The 19843-nt window shown below is 33.8% G+C and overlaps 2 protein-coding genes across 4 annotated transcripts in view; both read left to right on the forward strand.

Moving 5' to 3' along the window:
* Nucleotides 1–8922, forward strand: part of LOC110029374 (phosphatidylserine decarboxylase proenzyme 1, mitochondrial) — a 58837-nt gene extending 49915 nt beyond the window's left edge. The window contains exons 9-12 of one of the 2 annotated variants that reach the window (XM_020731640.1): nt 3880–3947; nt 6653–6730; nt 7411–7687; nt 8850–8922. In XM_020731640.1, coding sequence (XP_020587299.1) covers nt 3880–3947; nt 6653–6730; nt 7411–7665 — 401 coding nt within the window. In that variant the 3' untranslated portion in view covers nt 7666–7687; nt 8850–8922. Of the gene's footprint in view, nt 1–3879; nt 3948–6652; nt 6731–7410; nt 7855–8849 lie in introns of those variants that run through there. The other variant, XM_020731639.1, reaches the window with a different exon arrangement.
* Nucleotides 8923–10802: 1880 nt separating this feature from the next.
* LOC110029377 (formyltetrahydrofolate deformylase 1, mitochondrial-like) overlaps nt 10803–19843 on the forward strand; it is a 20712-nt gene continuing 11671 nt past the window's right edge. For both annotated transcript variants that reach the window (XM_020731644.1, XM_020731645.1), the window contains exons 1-7: nt 10803–10979; nt 11064–11176; nt 12326–12476; nt 12965–13038; nt 13106–13265; nt 17107–17205; nt 17299–17385. In XM_020731644.1, the coding sequence (XP_020587303.1) occupies nt 10803–10979; nt 11064–11176; nt 12326–12476; nt 12965–13038; nt 13106–13265; nt 17107–17205; nt 17299–17385 (861 nt within the window). The remainder of the gene's footprint in view (nt 10980–11063; nt 11177–12325; nt 12477–12964; nt 13039–13105; nt 13266–17106; nt 17206–17298; nt 17386–19843) is intronic.

Here is a 19843-nt window from a genome sequence, read left to right on the forward strand (position 1 = left end):
ATTAAAACACTAGACACGAGGATGCACTAAGATGTGAGGCTTCCTAGATTTTATGAATACACCGTAGGTGAGAGCTTATCTACCTAATTTTTAAATAAATGATGAAAATAAACACTTGACATTAATTCACAAATCGATTAAAACACCAGACATGATGATGCACAAAGATGTGGTTCACAACTTTCTTGATTAAATCAAACAGTGAAATTCTCGTAATGACTTAACATACAGTGAAACTCAATGTATCGGGATTTGAGCTAACCACACAGCGATAACAACAACAAATTTATTTTAATGTTTTATGTAAATTCCCCACAAATTATTTTATGTTTTATGAGTTAACCACTCAGCGGGAACAACAACAACAGATACGCCAGGTACTCATGTATATTTTAATTATGGTCATTTTTATCACTGTAATTTACTCTTGATTTAATATATCATGCATGCATAGTTCTAATTTCATTTTCGAAATAAAATATTTTTCAAAAAAAAAAAAAAACATAACACGTCCTTTTGAATTTACGGGAGTCCCTCGGATAATGTAACCCACGGTTGCTAACGAGATCTTTACAGTTTAATTGAGTTGAACAACTCGTTTAAATTAAGTAAACTCAAAAAAAAAAATAGTGCTACCGGAACGAGGGAACCGTGACATCCTAACCGGTGTCGCTCTAATCAACTTTAACCCCCCCATAATGCTTGAATGACAACAAAACTAAAACCTTAAAACGCACCTGGTAAAACCTTTTGAACCTTAAGGCTTTAGGACCGCTACTTTGACGAGGAGTTTGGAGTCAGTTTTGTGGGCAGCACGATAAGGAGCTTGGATCGAGCAACAAGGGAATTTTTTTCAACAATCTCTCTCTTCTTAGTTTAAATAACAACACATGATTTCGAGGTAGCTCGCCCAACGCGACGTAAATCCTCACACCCTCTTTAGGCTTTTGTACAATCATGTTATGCAGCGTAAGTCCTAACTTGTCTTAGGTTCTGAGGTTGTCGTGTGATACGACTTAAACCCTTTTATCTCTGCGTGCTATTTGCATAATCGGATATTATGTAAATGTAAGTCACAAATAATAAAATTGGCAGGATTGAACACTTAAATAATATTGTTTCCTCAGTCACAGATTATGATAGTTTGGGAAGTCACTGGGGTTTCTCCTCAGGATCTGTGACACCCCCTACTTTTTTCTTTCTTTGGACTCCTGGAAATAACTGTTCTTATTTGAGCCACTCCCACTTACTTTTTCATGTCATACCGTGAAAACCTAAACTTTAAATTTGTGAAAATTAATACATGTGATTATTATCGAGAGTTTTCTCAGGTAACCCCCGTCATTATATGTAATTAATTATAGGGGTCTGCCTCTATATTAAATTTGGAACCCAAGTAAAATAAACCATATTTAATTCTTATATTAGATAGGGGGAAACTTGTCGGTCACACATAAAAAAGTTCGCAGGCCAAACGAATATCACAAATCTCATAGTTTATAGAATTGAGTCCATCGTCGAGGTATTTACTTATCTTTTGGGAAGATGTAGTATTCGCGGTATCGCACACGATATAGAAATTTTTAGACAAATGAGATCAATTTGGTCTCATTTTTTTCAAAATTAAAACATATTACTTTTAAAAACCCAAACTATATGCCTATTATATTAAATTTATATTTAAAAATTATTTTCAAAATAAAAAAGTTGACCGACAGTTCCATCAATTAGTGATCTTAATACTGTTAATAATAATAACAATTTTATTTTTACCATTGTAGTAGTAAAATTGAGTCCGAGGAAGCTTTAAAGAAAATGAGGTGTGAAAAATCAGTTGAATCGGATAGTATTTTAATATAAGTGTGGAAATGGTTACGAGACTTGAGAATTTTTTGATTTACTGAACTTTTTAATATTATTTTAAAAATCAGAAAGATGTTTGAGGAGTGGAGTATGAGTATTTGATTCCTATTTTTGGAAAGGGATGCACACAAGTTTGCTAATTATAGAGGAATTAAGTTAACATGCCATACATTAAAATTATGTGAGAGAGTAATTGAACATAGGTTAAGACTTGATATGAAGATTTCTCAAAATCAGTTTGAATTTATGCTAAACAAATCTACAATGGTAGCTATACGTTTATTGAGAGATTTGGGTTGAAGAGTGGTTTTACACTTAAAGACAATGTGAAACGAATATATCCGTGAAAGTTTCGGTGTATCTCCAATGGCTGATAAATCTAGAGAGCTGTCTCAGATGATTTGGTCACATTAAACGTAGACCATCTGATGACCTAGTTAGAGGATTAGATTTCTTAGATTTCACTTACGTTAAGGGAGATAAAGGCAAACTTAAAAAGACTTGGGCATGTTTTATAACAAATGATCTTAATTTATTAGAATTAAATGAAAATATGACACTCAATAGGACATAATGAAGAAAAAAGATTCATGTAGCCTACCCTCAGATTGTTTGGTTACATTAAACATCAATCATCTGATGACCTAGGTAGGAGTGTAGATGTTTTAGCTTTGACTTATGTTAAGGAAGATATAGGCAGACCATAAAAGACTAGGGCATGTTGTATAAAAAATGATATTAATTTATTGAAATTAAATGAAAATGACATTCCATTAAACATAATGAAGGAAAAAAAATTATGTAGCCTACCCAACTTAGTAGGATAAAGGCATGTTGTTGCTATTGTTTTGGTTGAGTTTCATGTTTTAGTACTGATGCGTGCTAAAAAATTCGCGGAGGTAGAGTAACGAATTATCGTCTTAGCATTGTACGAAAGTTCAGCACACACACAGATAAAATACAAAAAAACGGTGATGACTCCAGAAGGTTTTTACGTGGAAAATTCGTAAGAGAAAAACCACGGGGTCTGACCCAGTTGCGGAAATCCACTATTGATTGATGATTACATAAATCTCTTGTTCCATAAACATGAAAGATTAACTATATTTTTCAAGGTACAACGTCGACTGATGACGTCTGGATGGAGGTGATCGATGACGGTTGGTGGAGGTCGACGACGGTCGGCGGTGGTCGTCTGAGGTCGGCGGTAGTCGGTGGTCGTCGACAGTCGACGACGGTCGATGACGGAGGTTGACAGTGGTCGACGACAGAGGTTGGCGGTGGTCGACGATGATTGGTGGTGATGCTGAGCTGTAGCTTCTTCTCAAGACATCGGGCTCTCTTTAGACTTCCTCCTCTTCATGAGAGGGATGAGGCTCTATTTATAGTGTTCTGGGTACAATTAATGCATGAATATGAACCATTTTGATCAGACGGTCCAGAGAGTTTCCCTCGATCATACGACGTTTAATGGACATTTGAGTGCCTTAATGACGTCAGAATTGAGTGATCTTGGGCTCGTTGGATTCGTCTTGTCGAGCCGCTCGATTTGAGTATAAACTTGTTATATTTGATAGTCGTTTAACCTTTCAAATGTATTCATAAATCTTCTAACTGTGCTTTAATGACTTGATCTGGGTTTGATTTGACTTGGATTGGATTAGTTTTCATATCATTGGGTCCGTCTCTTCGAACCGGTCAGTTTGACTATAAGTTTGCTGAAATTGGAGCTCTGGATGACTTTTTATCAAAATTTGAATGTTTCTTGCTTAAAATATCATCTTGAAATTCGTGTCATGCCTCGAGATTCGTGTTGGATGATGAAATTTTGTTGGTGGTGTATCAAGTACATTTTTATGATCGAATTTTTAGTTTTTTTGTATAAGAATCCTTTTTGTAAGTTTTTACGCCACCTTTTGCCCTATTATCCTCATTGTTATTAAAGGCAATTTATATCACTATTGCAATTTAATTTCTTAACCAATTGCTATTATTGATATTTTGATACATTTACAGGTCGTCTATTCCCTTTGAATAAACGGGCAACTCGAACAATTAGAAACCTTCACATTGAAAATGAGAGGGTAAGTTAAACCTTTTTTTTCAACCTGTATAATTCCTGTTAAAATTTACTTTTGCTTGCATGATTCCTTTAGTTCTCTTGGTTCATTCTCAGACACAGAACAAGTGGAAGGATGGAGGGATCGTTGCATATCCTTTACCATTTATCACAAAATTTGAATGAATGAGAGAGAGTGTGTCCATTTATAGTAATTGAATCATTTACGTCACTCATCTTTTATCCCATCAAATCATCTGAATGAATAAGACTTAAAATATCCAAAAATTATCTTGAAAAATTCATTACCATATATTTTAAAGCTAGAAAAAATTGAAATAGATTATATAAAAATAAAACTTTGTTATAAATTGCAAAATTTATTCTAAAAAAAGCATATCTGTCTATCTCTCTGTCTATCTATATATGCAGGCGCGTGTCCTCTTTTGCTTATTTGGTAAAGAGCGCCTAATTATCCAATTACTGCAACCCAAAAAATAGCTAAATTGCCCTGTACCAACATAAATTCACCGAAAGTCCAATTAATCTAAAAAATTATCTAACATGAGGTAGTCCTTTGCGAGTTTCCAAAGGTTATATGGAACATATATTTTGTTGTGTTGGCCCCCAAAACTCAAGAAACTAAACAGCAAAGCTTTGATATTGAAATATTTATCAAATTTTATTAAAATCTTAAAAATTTTTGAAAACAAAGTGTCCTTTACAAACGGTGTAGAACATATAATCTCTCTTTGACTTGTAGTTGGGCCCCGCAGTTAGGTAAAGTTCCTTCATGGATTTGAGAATTTAAATTTTCATACAATATCATGCATATTATCGAAATTTCATCAATATTATGCAATGGAGAGAGAGGATTTACGCAGCTGACCCCTCTTAGTGGGATAAATGCTTGTTGTTGTTGTTGTTGTTATTGAAATTTCATCATGATTTAAGGGTTGGTTAATTACAATGCATTAAATTAACCGTCAAAATTTTATTCCGGGCGAGTTTGCTGAGTCTTTCGTGTGCTTGTCAAAGTTGACGCTGTAAGCTTCATACTTAAAACTTCATGGTAGGTACTAAGACATACCATTATTGCTAGATCGGGCCAAATTTCACCAAGCCTTTTACACAGAAGCATATCATAAATCTTCTACTCAAGTTTGTAACAAATGCATGAATATTGGCTTTTGGGCCTTCTGTACCAAATATAAGTGATAATAAGCCTTGAATTTCATTAAACCTCAAAGCTAAAATTCATACCAAATATGTGAATATGTTATCCGAATTAATCAATCAACCTTCTGGCTAGACCAAACACCTGAAAGCCTTACATTTACTAATTTCAGGACCCACTTGTGAATAAAATAATCACTTGAACAAGTTAAGATTAATCCTTAAGCATTAGTTTTAGAAACATTTCTATAATTCAACTGTGTTTCAACTTAGAACTTGGAACAACTTAAATGTTGTTTATTTGAGGCATCTAGTGAAAAATATCCTCTACCTCATACATGTTTTTCTTTTTAAAATTTATTTATTGTTTTAAAAATGAATAAATAACACTTTATCTTAATTTATTAGAATTAAATGAAAATATTACACTAAATATGACACAATGGAGAAAAAGGATTCAGTTAGCCGACCTTATTTAGTGGGATAAAGGCTTGTTGTTGTTGGTGTTTATATTTATTTTTTTAATTTAGGAATCTTCCTTCTCGAATTGTACTTGAAAATTGAATTAGCAATTCAACAACATTCTCTGTCTCCAAGTCAGCTCCGACATGATGATTTTCCATAACCAGCTTTTAAACTCTCGTAACAATTACTTCGAATGTCTGAACAATATCAGTTAGCTTTAGGAGGTCCAAATTAAATGTGAATATTTGGACTCGCCAAAGCAAGGTTTGCTGTTCTTGAACACCTGGCCACCCCAATTTAGTAGAATCTCTTGAATGCTAATCAAACTCATTGGGTGATGTCTTTCAAAACTTCTTTTGGGGTCAACCTTTGATGTCAGAACTGTAGGATTTTAACCAAGTTAACCGCCCATCCCCATCATGCTCCTCGTCAGCCATAAATCTAAAATTACAAACTCAAAGCTAGAGTGCATCTATGGTTCTTAAACGGAAATATTCATATTAGATGTAATTAAATATGGGTGCTTGGGCTCTCGGGAAACTTTGGTCATCCGGATTTAATTGAAATCCACCTGGATAGCTATCCCATTTATTTCAATTAAATATCTCAAAATGAAATAGTAGGGGGTTTAGCTGTTTTTAAAGACACTAAAGATAACTTTGAGATGTTTTGTGTGTTTTTGAGAATAAAAAACTATAGCATGCAAAAAAAAAAAAAAAAAACTAAACAATCATTTTTTTTTAAATAAAAGCAAAAAATAAAAGCCAAAAGTGATCGCAAACAAACCATTCTTTTAAAAATTCACTTTTTGCAGCACATCCGGCCCTAGGCTCCAAAATGATCCTAAGGGAGTGATCAAGCCTCGAGTCACAGTTTTTTAAAACTGATGTGGTAGTCTTTTCAATAGAACCAGCCATTTTATTATATTTCTTAGTCAGCCATTTAAAGATGTACCGTTAATCTTTTTCCAGTTTAACTTCACTAACTAGCTTTTATGAATCTTTTTTTTTAAAGTAAAATTTCTGTGTGAAATTCAAACTTTTATGATAAATATGATCAATTGCTTATATGCTAATTCTTTTTTTTCAGGTGATTCTTGAGGGTCGATGGAGAGAAGGATTTATGGCAATGGCAGCAATTGGTGCAACCAATATTGGTTCCATCAAAGTCTCTTTCTTCTCCCTTTTTTTTTTTTAATGACGTTACACAGTAAATGCAATCCATTAATTGGGATTTTATCTGAATGTCCACACAGTGAATGCTCAGCTGATAGCACTTGCCTTCATATAAACGTTCTAAATGCAATTTAAAAAAAAAATAACTAACTTGGAAAACTTTATATCTTTCTAGATTACTGCACCTGATTTTGTCTTCACCCCCGTCCTTCTATTAATAGGTTACTGGAATCGTGCTAAGTTATGTGGCTTGGCACAATTTATTTGGAACTACTTATGTAAAACTAGATCAGATATGAGCGTCCCTGCCTGACAATGCAGTGAAAAAGATGGATTTGCATTTCTTAGATTATTATATCAATTTAGGAAAATTCAGGAGAAGCAGAAAATAGTTCTCTTTATTGGCTTTAAGGCATTATTCAGTTTCTTGTAGATGTAATATATGATTTGGAAAGTGATGATTTTATTTTCGCCCATATGGTTTTCTGGATTGATTTTCTTACTTTTTGAGTGATTTTGTTGAATGTGTTTGTTTGAGCCAAATCCATCTGTGTCACTAATTGTTTTTTTTAATTTTTTTTTTTTTACAAATTCATTGTTCTAATTTTATTTCTGTTTCTTCGTTTATTAATTCGCAAGATTCTTAATTAAGGATAAACTTTCTTTTCACAGCTTTACATAGAGCCGGAACTGAAGACTAACAGGCCCAAGCGACAAATACTGCATACAGAACCTCCGGATGAGAAAATATATGAACCTGAAGGAGTTGGATTGATGATTAAGAAGGGTGAAGAGGTGGCAGCATTCAACATGGGTTCAACCGTGGTTCTGGTGTTTCAAGCACCCGTTTCAGATTTCCACTTCTGTATTCGTAGTGGTGATAGGATTAAAGCTGGAGAAGCCATTGGTAGATGGACTGGATCTTAGTCTCATTATTCTGGATTGTGAGGTAATTTTTTTTGTTTTGACGCTCTCCTTACTCTCAAGACGCATAAGACATGGAATTCTGTAAAAACTGCGTCTAAAATATTCAAATATAACCACATCGGCTGCACTTTCAGCGATTCGTAACGGAATCTATTTATTTATGATATTTTCTCAGGCTGTTTTTGTTAATTTTGAGTTTTTATTAAGCTCTAATTAGGGCTGTCAAAACGGCTCGTTGTTCGCGAATAGCTCGTGTTCGGCTCGCTTCGCTAAGTTAATGAGCGGAACACGAACAACCCAAACGAAGATTTGTTCGTTCGTGTTTGACTCTTTTTGGCTCGAAATACTACTAATCAATTATATATATATATATATATATATAGTGTTATATATATATTTCTTTGATGAATAGTATTTTTAAAAAACTTAATTGACTACAAGGCTATAAAGATTTATAATCAATTATAAGTATTAATTAAGAAAATAGAATAAAAATTATTAAATTAGATTCAAATGATGTTTTAATATAAATAATAATTTTTAAATCTTGTCCCAATCCTTAACATCTTATGGCTACATGATTAGGGCCCGTGAACGGCTCGTGTTCGGCTCGCTAAGCAATCGAGCCGAACACCAACACACTTTTTGAGCTCGAAATATAAACGAGCCGAACACGAGATTCGGCTCGTTTACACCCCTAGCTCTGATTTAGGATCGCATGAGTTGGTAAATTTATTGTGTATTTGTTGTTCATCATCTTTGATCCATTAACGTTTATTCTCGCTTTAAATAGTCGGTCATTTTAACCTCCTTTATTCTAAATTCCCATGTTACAAAATTCATTTGTTTCATTTCGCATTGCAACATACCGGCACCTCAACCTTATAATTTTTAATAGTTTATTCAACTAATCATAAGGTATATCTAATAAATTTTAAGTCCACTCTAGTTGTAAGAATATGTCTTGATTAATATTTTAGCAATTTAAGTTTTTTTTTTAAAAAATGTTCTAAGTTCAATAAGAATTAAATAAATCTATTTCAATTTAGTTGGGGAAATCTGAATTCATATGCCCCCATAATGATACCAATCGAAGAGAAACTCTAATATTTTTTTGGGAAAATTTGCCCAAAGATTTGTTTCAAATCAAAATATCCAAATATTTTTTTTCCATTTTTCTACAGGAAAAAGATTGATTTGGCCTTTCCACATGTTCGGTTTTGTCATAAAATGATCGTGACGGTGACGTTGGCAACACTTTGTTCATCACTAGTTATGAATATTATTACCATTCTTTTTTTTTTTTTTGTAAATTTTTATGTTGCTTCAGATTTTGATTCACAGATTGTGGCTTGAAGCTTGTGTTCTAAATATTTTTGGAAATTGCGCATTCTTCATGTGTGTTTAAATTTTATTCAAACTATATTTTTGTTTGTACTCAAATATGTTTGGACAATATTTGTTAGGGGTTGTTAACTATTTGATTTCCAGTCAAGTTGGTTCGGCTCAAAATTTGCTAAAAAAAATTAATCTATAATTTTAGCTCGTAGTTCGGTTCATTTATTTCAATGTGAGCCAAAATTCGAGTCAATTTTCGAGTGATTAACGATCTTCGAGCTAAATTCACTAAATTCATATTCCTAACATCATTAGGGCGATTAATGATCTCATTTAGAGCTTGATATTAGATATGCCAGTATCTTAATTTATAATTTAGACAGTCATGATGGTATTTATTTTTTATGATGAAGGATTATACCATGATTTGTTGTATATATTCTTTTTATTGTATATTGATATGATTGAATGAAATTTGTGTTTTTTTTATTTTATATATTTGACGATATTAATGACTCTGTATTTATAAAAATTTAAGAAAAACAAGTAAATAAATTTTGGGTAATAATTTATCTGTTATGATCTTGAAACGAGGCAACTCGCCTCAATATGACACGTTATATCAAATTGGGTTGTGAAAACATCCATTATAGGTAGGAGCTGACCAGGTTAGGGTTTAGGGGGCAATTGCCCCTCTTTTAAATTCAGATTTTTACTTGTATGAAAATATAATTTTTTTTTGCTTCTTCTGATAGATAAATTTGGTCATTCTTGAAATATCATATTGGGTATAGGAGAGCAGTTTGCCCCCCCCCCAAAAAAAGGTTGGCTCCGCCCCTGATTATAGGTCAGCAGTGCACTATTTGTGAGATTGCAGTCGTAGGACAGATGCATGAGATCTTCTTGCTCTTAAATATAGGCGAGATAAACAAAATAAATTATCAAGCAAACCATGATCTTGTTGTTTTTCTGTCAAGCTACCCATTCCATATTTTCTTCCATATTTTCTCCTGATCTGGTTATATTTGAGGCAAGGAATGAAAATAGGGAATGTTGTTGTTGTACACTTCAGTTCAGTTTTTTAATGTTTGACAGCTTGTAGATATTTTCCAAGAATATGTAGCTTTATTGGTATGTATTTATGGTTTTGCAATATGCATGGATTTTGCCTTCGAAGCACATGATGTGATCTTGTAAACTTTTGTCTGGTTCTGAAGCTTTGGATAAGTAGTATAAAATTCGTATTATATTATCAAGATAAGTTCTAAATAAAAATAAATTAATATTATATTATTAAATATTAATCTTTTGAATTTCGATATGCTATGCCTCTTTACTCTTTACAGATAAGAAAATTTATCAGACAATGATGGTACCCTGAAATAAGTTATTAATACATAGGGAATGAAAGAATGATCTTGTTTAAAGCATAATAAATCAGATGATTTACAGACCCATTTTGTGATTCTCAGCATTAGGGCACTCAAAATGGCTTGTTGTTCGCAAACAATTTCATGTTCTGCTCGTTAAGAATCTCGTGTTCGATTCGTACACAAAGTAAAATGTGTCGAGCACAAAATATATAATCGAGCAGAACATTAACAAAAATTTATTTATTCGTGTTCGGCTCTTTTTATTTCGAAATAATTAAATTATATATATATACAAGTTTTCATTAAGGCTATAAAATTTTATATTCAATTAATTATTAATTAAAAATAAAATAAATTATATTTAAATATTTTTTTAGTATAAATAAAAAGATTTAAATCTGCACCCTACAAAGGCTCGATAAAGAAATGAGTAAGATTTTAGTTCTCAGAGCTCTGAAAAAGAAGAAGGTGAAGGCCATGGCTTTACGCAGGAGAGCATTGTCGAACTTCGTCCGAGCTACGAGGAGCTTTAGATATTCCACTATCCCGCTGTACTCCAATTCACCATCCCTCATCCATGGAATCCACGTCTTCCATTGCCCTGTAGGCTTCTGCTAATCTTCTTCTCGCTATTCTTGTTCTTCTTGGCTGATTTCTCATTATCGATATAATTCTGTTGGTGTTCAGGACGAGGTGGGAATCGTCGCCAAGCTCTCCGAATGCATCGCTCTGCACGGCGCCAACATTCATTTCGTCGATGTCTTCGTTCCTGAGAATAAACAGGTTTTCTACTCCAGAAGGTTGGTTTTCCTCCTCCTCCTTCTCTCTCTCTCTCTCTCTCTCTCTAGAACCATAAATTTGGCTCCAAATCTCTGTAATCGGAATTTTGATTGATAGACATTTTATGGAAGTTGATGCGCCAACTGATAAGCAAAGTCTAACTTGAATGGAACTTGAATTGAGTGTATATATGTATGACGAATTAAAAAGTTGGATAGAAGAGGGTGCTAGTTTTATAAATAGCAATGTTTCAAGTGCTTGTTGTTCTCAGTGGTTGATTGTTGTGATTTCTATAGAACCCTGGTTGCAGTTTAAGGGGCAAGGGTTGGAGTTAGGTAATTATATTCATTTTCCGAGAGCATAATTATCTGAGCTTGATTAGTAATTTCGCCTTCCAAAGTTGGTCAATCAATGGCTTGTCATCGATAGGGCTAGAGTATTATGTTAATAGAAGTAATTCATTGTGATATATTTTTAATTTGTCCAGGGTTTTTAAGTGTAATAACTTCTCATGTAGCAATTATATTCTTACATCATATGGGTTAGTCAGTGGCAGGTAAAAATCCTGAACTCATATTTAATGCTTTTTAAAGTGCCAGAAAAGCTAGTAGAGCTAAAGAAAATCTTACTGAAAATTTTAATATTTTTTGTTAGTAGATTCTTGTTTTAAGTACTCATCGTGTTCCCAAATTTGGAATTCTTCCTACTTTGTTTTTCTGGCTAAAATTTTGTCATCCTAACGTTTTAAATAAAACTTCTCTTGAAATTCTAGCATTGGAACAAAAACTGTTGGACTTGCGTTTCTGGCTGATGCAAATCTGAAAATTGTAAAGCATTCTGTTTGTTGCTCGATAAGCATTCTATTCATGTCTTCCCTTTGAATTTGCACTTATAACTGGCCTTCCGTCATTTTGGGGGTTTTATGGTAGTTTTTATACTAATGAAGTTGGAAAACAAAGTCCTCAATGAAGAATTTGTTTGTTTATCTGATTTGTATTATGCTTTCAATGTGAATAGCCAAACTTGGATGCTTTCAAGTTTCTGAACAAATTAAATCATGTCTAATTTAGGTGGATTTCAAATGCTGTACCCATTTTTTTGATGCTTAAATAAGCTTTATTTTCCCAGTTTTTAGAAATTTGATGATAAAAATTGATACAAATTTGCAGTGAATTTGTTTTTGATCCCGCACGTTGGCCCCACAATGCGATGCTGAATGATTTCTCCAACATAGGAAAGCTCTTCAATGCAAAAAGATCTACTGTTCGGGTCCCAGATCTTGACCCAAAGTATAAGATTGCACTTTTTGCTTCAAAGCAGGTGGGACTGCGGTCTGTATTCTATCCTTGATTCTTTTTCAGCTCTTCTCAAGTCATGGATTCATATTTTGAATTGAAATTATTTACATATGAAAACAAAGTAATAATTCCAATAAAATTTCATTTAAAATTCTTATTCCTAAAATACCCTGAAAGTTTATGGTCACTTTAACCATGAAATTCAGCCTAACGAATTTGGATTAATTTTTAATAGTATGGGACTGAAGTGGAGCACTTTAAAACTCAAAGACTAAATTTGTCACTTGTTGATTGTCGATCTATTTTGGGCTTTTGCTCAGTTGACTAATCTTGTGGTTTCTTTGCATCCTTGCATCACTCTTGAGTCATAAGCTTCACAAATATATCATAAGCATCATGCGATTCCTCTATAAATTTAAAATTCTTTTTATTTTTTTTTAATCATCTCTAAATTTAAATTTCAATAACTTGCTCTTTGAGATTCCATCGTCTTAATTGTCACACTTGCAGGACCATTGTCTGGTGGATGTATTGCATGATTGGCAGGATGGTAGGCTTCCTTTGGATATAAGTTCTGTAATAAGGTGCAAAAAAATGGATTCTCTTACCATTAGCAAATTTTGGCGACTGACATGAAATATCATTTTGAAGCAATCACAACAGGGCTCCAAACACACACGTTATGAATTTCCTTGAGAGGCATGGAATTCCGTATTATTATCTACCAATTGATAATGGAAACAACAGAGAACAAGAGATTTTGGATTTAGTTAAAGACACGGATTTTCTTGTACTTGCTAGATACATGCAGGTATTCTTCTAAATATCTAAGCTCCATTAATGTGGATTAGTTGTGCTTATATTTTTGATGTAAATATGGCTACTAACAATTCAATTTCAAAATGAATTTGGCTCAGGATCATCTCAAATTCATTTGATATGGTTTTGAGAAAAGTCTAATTATAAGTTGATTTGATTCAATCTCCAATTACTTGAGAAAAGTCTAATTATAAGTTGATTTGATTCAATCTCCAATTACAAGTTATTAATCAAACATACATGCATACATTCGCACATATACAAATTCATGTAGATATTCATAGATGCAACCATATCATATTTCCATGGTTTTATGGTTACGGGTAAACATTAAATTTGAACTACTAGTCAAAGAAGGCAGTTCCCCTTGTGCAGTTCACTTGGCATAGTGGTTTGGTGTTTGAGTCTCCAACCACAAGTTCTTGAGTTGAAGGCTTAGCACGTACCGGTGTGTGTGAGTTATTAAAAAAGGATAATTGGCATGATTTCATCTGGAATTTTATAGGAAAGGATGAATGAAAGGCGGGGTTGCTAACTTTCGGTGCTTAGCTAGGAGGTGCATAGTGTATTCATGTAATGGGAAAGTCAGAGATTTTTAAATGGTCTTAATAGATATAAAAAAACTGGTCAATTTGGATGAAATTTTGTACCAAGGCTCATGGATCACTGCACATTAAGTTTTGTTTGAAGATGGATTAGAACTAGCTAGCTTGATTCAAGTGTGAGACTTGATGCGAGAAAATGGATAAAATGGTTGGTTTGGACTTTGGGGATGAGTTTTAGCGTACTTAGCATGACTCGACCACTCGCAGATCCAAGTCTATTTGGGCTTATGCTAAAGTGAAATTAAGAGTGTCTTAGACTTGATTCAAAGGCTTGTGCTCTGGCTTAATCAAGCCAAGTAATTGACGTGACACAATTTGAACTCAATTGTGTGAATGGGTTAAGTGGACAGAATCTTTGTAGTCTACATTAGATTGACTAAATTTAAGTGATTTAATAAGCTTGCCCTGATCAAAACAGGCCGTTCAATTAGGGGTGACTGACTACAAATTAGGATTAATTTGCAATTCTTATGTAAGTTTGGGAATCTTATTGAGTTTATCATAAGGACTCAAGGAACTTGAATCAGCTAAAAGTCATGGCTGAACTTATGCTTTTAAGTATGGTATGCTTGATAAATCTTGAAGTGATGCTCATTTATGTCAATGGAGTGAGTTATTTCGGTAGTGGTTTAGACTTAGTAAAAGAAATAGCCATAGTTAAAAAATTTAAATAGGCTTGCTAAGACTTTACATTATAAATTCAAGCCTATTGATCAACCTTGTGCTTTTATAGCCAATCTTTTTTAGTTAGGATTCAATTGGGTTGAGTAGAGGTTGATGGTGCTTGGTTAAGGCCCAATGAGGCATATGACGGTGAATTGGCCTTATGTAAATGTGTCGGGACGACGAATACTACATTCCATTAGGTTGATGGGATTGGCTGAGGCTAATCAAATGAATTCAAGCAACCTAGGCCAAGTTTTGTGAAACAAAACCTTAGGGATTAGTTGGGTCAATTGAGATCCTCTCTTGGGCTTGTTAATGCTACTTTAATTTAATCAGTGCCATATCATACCATCTTAGTGGTGTATTAAATCATTTTGGACTATGACCATCCAGTGGTTCATTCTCTAGTTAAGGACGACACTATTCCACTCATAACTGCATTTTTTAGTCAAGGGGCACATTGGGTTAGCTAGGATAACCCATAAGTGGATGATGGGGTGAAAAAAGGTCAAGAAGGAGCAACAATAATGGTGCCCATCTTTGATTGCACCCGTCATTAAGAAAATGGTACAATCCCAGTTGAATTTCTCACAAAAAATTGGAAAAATAATATTGTTATTTTAAAAAACAACACGAATACATAAGCTCCTACAATTCGAGACGTAGGCTATCTCTCCCAAATGAAGCACATGCCTTTTCAATTTGATGTTTTTAATGATGGTATCAAGTATCATCATAAGAAAAGTGGGTTTTTAGTTTACTTATATCATAATAGTTGTCATCAAAAGGTTCACGATAGGGATGTGAAAAGTGCAATTTATGATATTCATATGAACGTGACTTATGATGCTTATTATAATTATAACGAGCATGATGATAGTTTATAAGCCTAAATAGGATGATTAAATTATGGACAGAAGAGACAAAAAAATTAATAATCCTAAGAGATTAGGAGGTGGAATCAGTCTTTGCAAGCAATCAGGGAGAGAGTTAATGTTGGGTGCAAGCATGGATTAGGAAGGAAATTAGAATAGTTTTGATGAGAAATGGATTTTGTGAAGAACAAATTACATGGAAATCTCTTGCATGAGGAACTTTACATGGTAGCATTTTGTCGACCAGATTTGGATTCTTTCCTATTACTTGGTATAAACCTTCATTATTCTCCTAACTTTTTTCCTAAAAGGAATATAGCAAGAACCAGTGATACTACACATCACTGATGAGCACTACCAGTTATCCACAACAACAGCATCAAAATGACCCTTCACCACAAGAAGCAACAGCAACCATCCATTGTTGTAATAACCAGAAGACGTCAGTGTAATGATTCTTTTGATGATTTTGAACTTGAGGGAACGGGTACCCAACCCAAGGCTAGAGGAAGAGAGTAGATGATGGTACACATCTCTGGTAAGAGAGAGAGGAACCAACAAATTAATTTGAATTCAAATAAAAAATATTCAATGAACTAATAGTCATATATTCTGTCATCTGTGAGAAGCCTAAAATCCTATAATCTAATTTAAGGTAAACATTCTTAATGATTAAGTTAAATGAAGCTAAAATAAGTTCTAACGTAAATACGTAATCCAAAATATTATAAATTTTAAGAACCAATTTGTTTACTCTATTCTCGCATACTAAATGATGTTGAAGCTTAGAAATTGTACAATACATTTTTTTTACCTATATCTAAACTATATTGACAAAATTGTTTCGTGCCTGTGTTTGAAATTCGATGAAACATGCCAATAAATTAATAACATCTAAAGTAACCTAAAAACATTTTGTAGCTCCGTGGACAAACTTTTAAATTTATAATCTGTTTTACAAGCTTAATCTATACATCTTATACAATCATTTTTCTTAGCTTTCCCAAGGTCATGGTAATAGATGAAATGGATTTATATGGATTAGAGTAGGGTTTAAATACATCTAATATAAATAAGTTTAGCTTTGATACCAAATTGATGTTGGAGAAAAATTGACTTGATGCTAATTTGAGATAAGACCTTGTACATCCCATTGAACTTCTTCTCTTGAAATTAACTTGATTTTTGTCATAGATGTATAGGAATTGGAAAGAGTAGTATGGGAGAAAAAGAAGGGGGGACCGATTGTTGTTGCAGTAATGTAGTGATATCACATGAGGAGAGAGAAATATTGGACGTTAAATGAGAAACTAGAAAAGGAGAAGAGACGCCACCAGATTAGAGAAAAAGAGGGTTTCAAGATAAAATTCAATTTTCAATTCTAATTCAATAATTTAAATAATAATCATCAAACACTCTTTTATTGAAATAACGTTGAAGATAGAACCATACTTAAGATAAAAAAATTCTAAAAATCATATTTTCTCATTTAAAAAAAAAGATAACCCTAATTGCTAAATCAATGAAAATTTAAATAAAAGTAATCGAATCTGCTAGAAAATTTTCTTATGTTGCATAAATCTATAAATCAGTTTATTTATTATTTATTTATTAATTTTTTTTATAGCATGTTTTATGTTTCCTGCCTATTTTACTGCAGTGGAATTGATACTTACTAATTTTACAGATTTTTTCTGCTGATTTTTTGGAGAGTTATGGTAAAGATATAATTAACATTCATCATGGGCTTCTTCCATCATTTAAGGGTAGCAATCCTGCCAGGCAGGTTAAACTTTGAACTCCTTTTCCCATTTATGTTTTTTGCTAGAATTTTTATTATGTTATTCGTATGTTAGCTAATCTTTCTTGTATTTAGCAGGCTTATGATTCCGGCGTTAAATTGATCGGTGCGACAACTCACTTCGTAACTCCAGAACTTGATGCTGGTCCCATTATTGAGCAGATGGTAAATACTTCCATCCATAACTACTGCTTTTCATCCTCATTTTCTGCTGTGATAATAGTTATAGAAGATACCTTACATATGATTGAACTATTTTTATTTCCATCGGAATATTTGTTCATGTAAAAGGTAGTGGTCAACATCTCTTTTTTGAAAATATATGACATTGGGATGGTGATGTAATCATGTTGATTCTAGAGGTAAAGTTATTTCTATAATTCATTAATCTCTTTCACCAATGTATGTGGCATAGGGCTGCTAATACTTCATTCTCAAGCTAATCTAAACTTGCTTAAGTTCGGATCATAGCCATTTGATCTAATTTGGTGATGATCAATTTTCAGTCTCTTAAACCAATTTCTTAGTCTAATATACATGCATGCATTCATGCATATATAGTTCGCGCACGCGTGTGTGTGTCTCTTAAACCAATTTCTTAGTCTAATATACATGCATGCATTTATGCATATATAGTTTGTGTGTGTGTGTGTGTTGTGTTGTGTGTGTGTGTGTGTGTTTTTTTTTTTTGAAAGCCCAAAAAAGACTAATATATTAAATAGAAAGAAAAATACAGATATAATGTGTGGGAGGGCCCAAGCATGGCTCCCTGCCCACAAAAAAAACCATAAAAGATTTTAAAACTAGAAGAAACAGAAAATACATTAGATACTAAAATAAAAAGCCTAACAGTGCCGAAATACATAGTATCAGGTGGCTAGAGAGCGACCCAATTTGGTATTGCCTCTGCCTCTAGTTCTAGGGAAGGAGCAAGCTAATAAGTTGGTAAGATGATTGTCATTGCTAGTAGTAACCAATATATCATCCAGTATGTTCCCGAGTTGGAGTCGGTCTCCATTCTTCTTCTTCCTCCTTGAATAGATCTATCATTCCTCATCCGAAGAATCAATCTGATGGGGTGATAGAGCTGAAGCAGAAGGAATACCAACCGTAGTACCCACAATATGTTCTAGTATATGTGAAGTATGAGTTGTCTCAACATTGCCCTACACCGGATACTTCTTGAAGAAATGGAGCTACTAGGCTCTCTTGATTATCAGTCTGAACACTATCATTTATAGGTAATAGTCCATCAGTATTGTTTTTTTATGGGGTTTGAAGGTGCCAACATCACATCACTTACAGTAACAGTAACAACAGGGGCAATAAAATCAGACACCAAAATCTGTCCTGTGCCAAAATCTGTCCTGTGGTACCTGTGGTAGCTTTCTCTCTAGTTGATATATATATATTCATAGATCCATTCTTATTTACTTGATCTTTCTATTTCAAATTAGGGTGAAACTTATGATATTTATCAAGAGTATGCCCAAAAATCTTACAATGAGAACAACAAGAAGGTCTATGCTCAATGACGATTTGTTGCCAATATCCATTATGCGTTGTGCCCAGCCAGACTTTCAGTAACATCAGACAAAGTAATATCTCTTTCCACAAATATTCTGGCCATAGATGGCCTGACAAGGTTGAAAGTTGATAGATCTAGCTTTATAGGGTCCCCAAGTATGACACCAATAGAATAAAGAGCCTGATGATAAAAAAAATGCAGCTTGAGACCAGGTAGACTTAACCATACCGGTACAGTAGGAAGTTCATGATTTGGGTCAAAATCAGGAGACCACTTGAGTAACTTCATTGGTTTACCAGCAATGTTAAGATATTTTTTGGAGAAAATACGAGTATGGTCTTCAGGCACGGTTAACTGAATCAATACATGTCTCCCATTCATGAGTCTCACTTCTACTTTCTTGCTAATTTGAGGTCATCAAAACTTTTCCTGATAACTTTCATAGCTGGGTGCCCCCACTGAAATTTCCCAATGAGAGCAAATTTGAATTTGTCAGTCAGGGTTGAAATTTCTGACTCAGAGAAAAAGAGTGTTGACTTCTCACTATTCTTGCTTGCATTCTTAATAAATGATCAGTCACCTGTACCATCACGATTCTAATTATAACTTGAGTAGAACATGGCCATAGTCTACTCTGGAGGATTACCCATAACGTGGGCAACAGAGATTTTGCTGGGTTCAATCGAAGAATGGGGAAGCTCCATCACAGCAAGTTACTTACAACAAAGAGAAGAGCTGTGTTAACGCCTTCTTTACTGCTTGGAGCTATCTAGATCCTTCCCGTATGCACGAGACACTGCGACGTTCTGCTCACTTGCCGGACGGAAATCGTCCTTAAACGAGCAGACAAAGTAAGCGCGACGAGGACAGCACGACGCGAAGTCGACAAAGGATGAAGGACGAAGCAGAAGAAGTCGAGGCGCGATCTCCTTCGTCGACGAAGCACGATGAAGCAGGCAAAGTCGACGAAACAGACGAAAATGAGGCGAAATTGATGAAGTACGATGCGAGATTTAACGGAAGCCAGCGTTCGCAATGATCGAAACCCTAGCAGATAATGTTATATATATATATATATATATATATGTATATATA

Source organism: Phalaenopsis equestris, unplaced genomic scaffold (genome assembly GCF_001263595.1).
Source record: "Phalaenopsis equestris unplaced genomic scaffold, ASM126359v1 Scaffold000568, whole genome shotgun sequence".
NCBI lineage: Eukaryota > Viridiplantae > Streptophyta > Magnoliopsida > Asparagales > Orchidaceae > Phalaenopsis > Phalaenopsis equestris.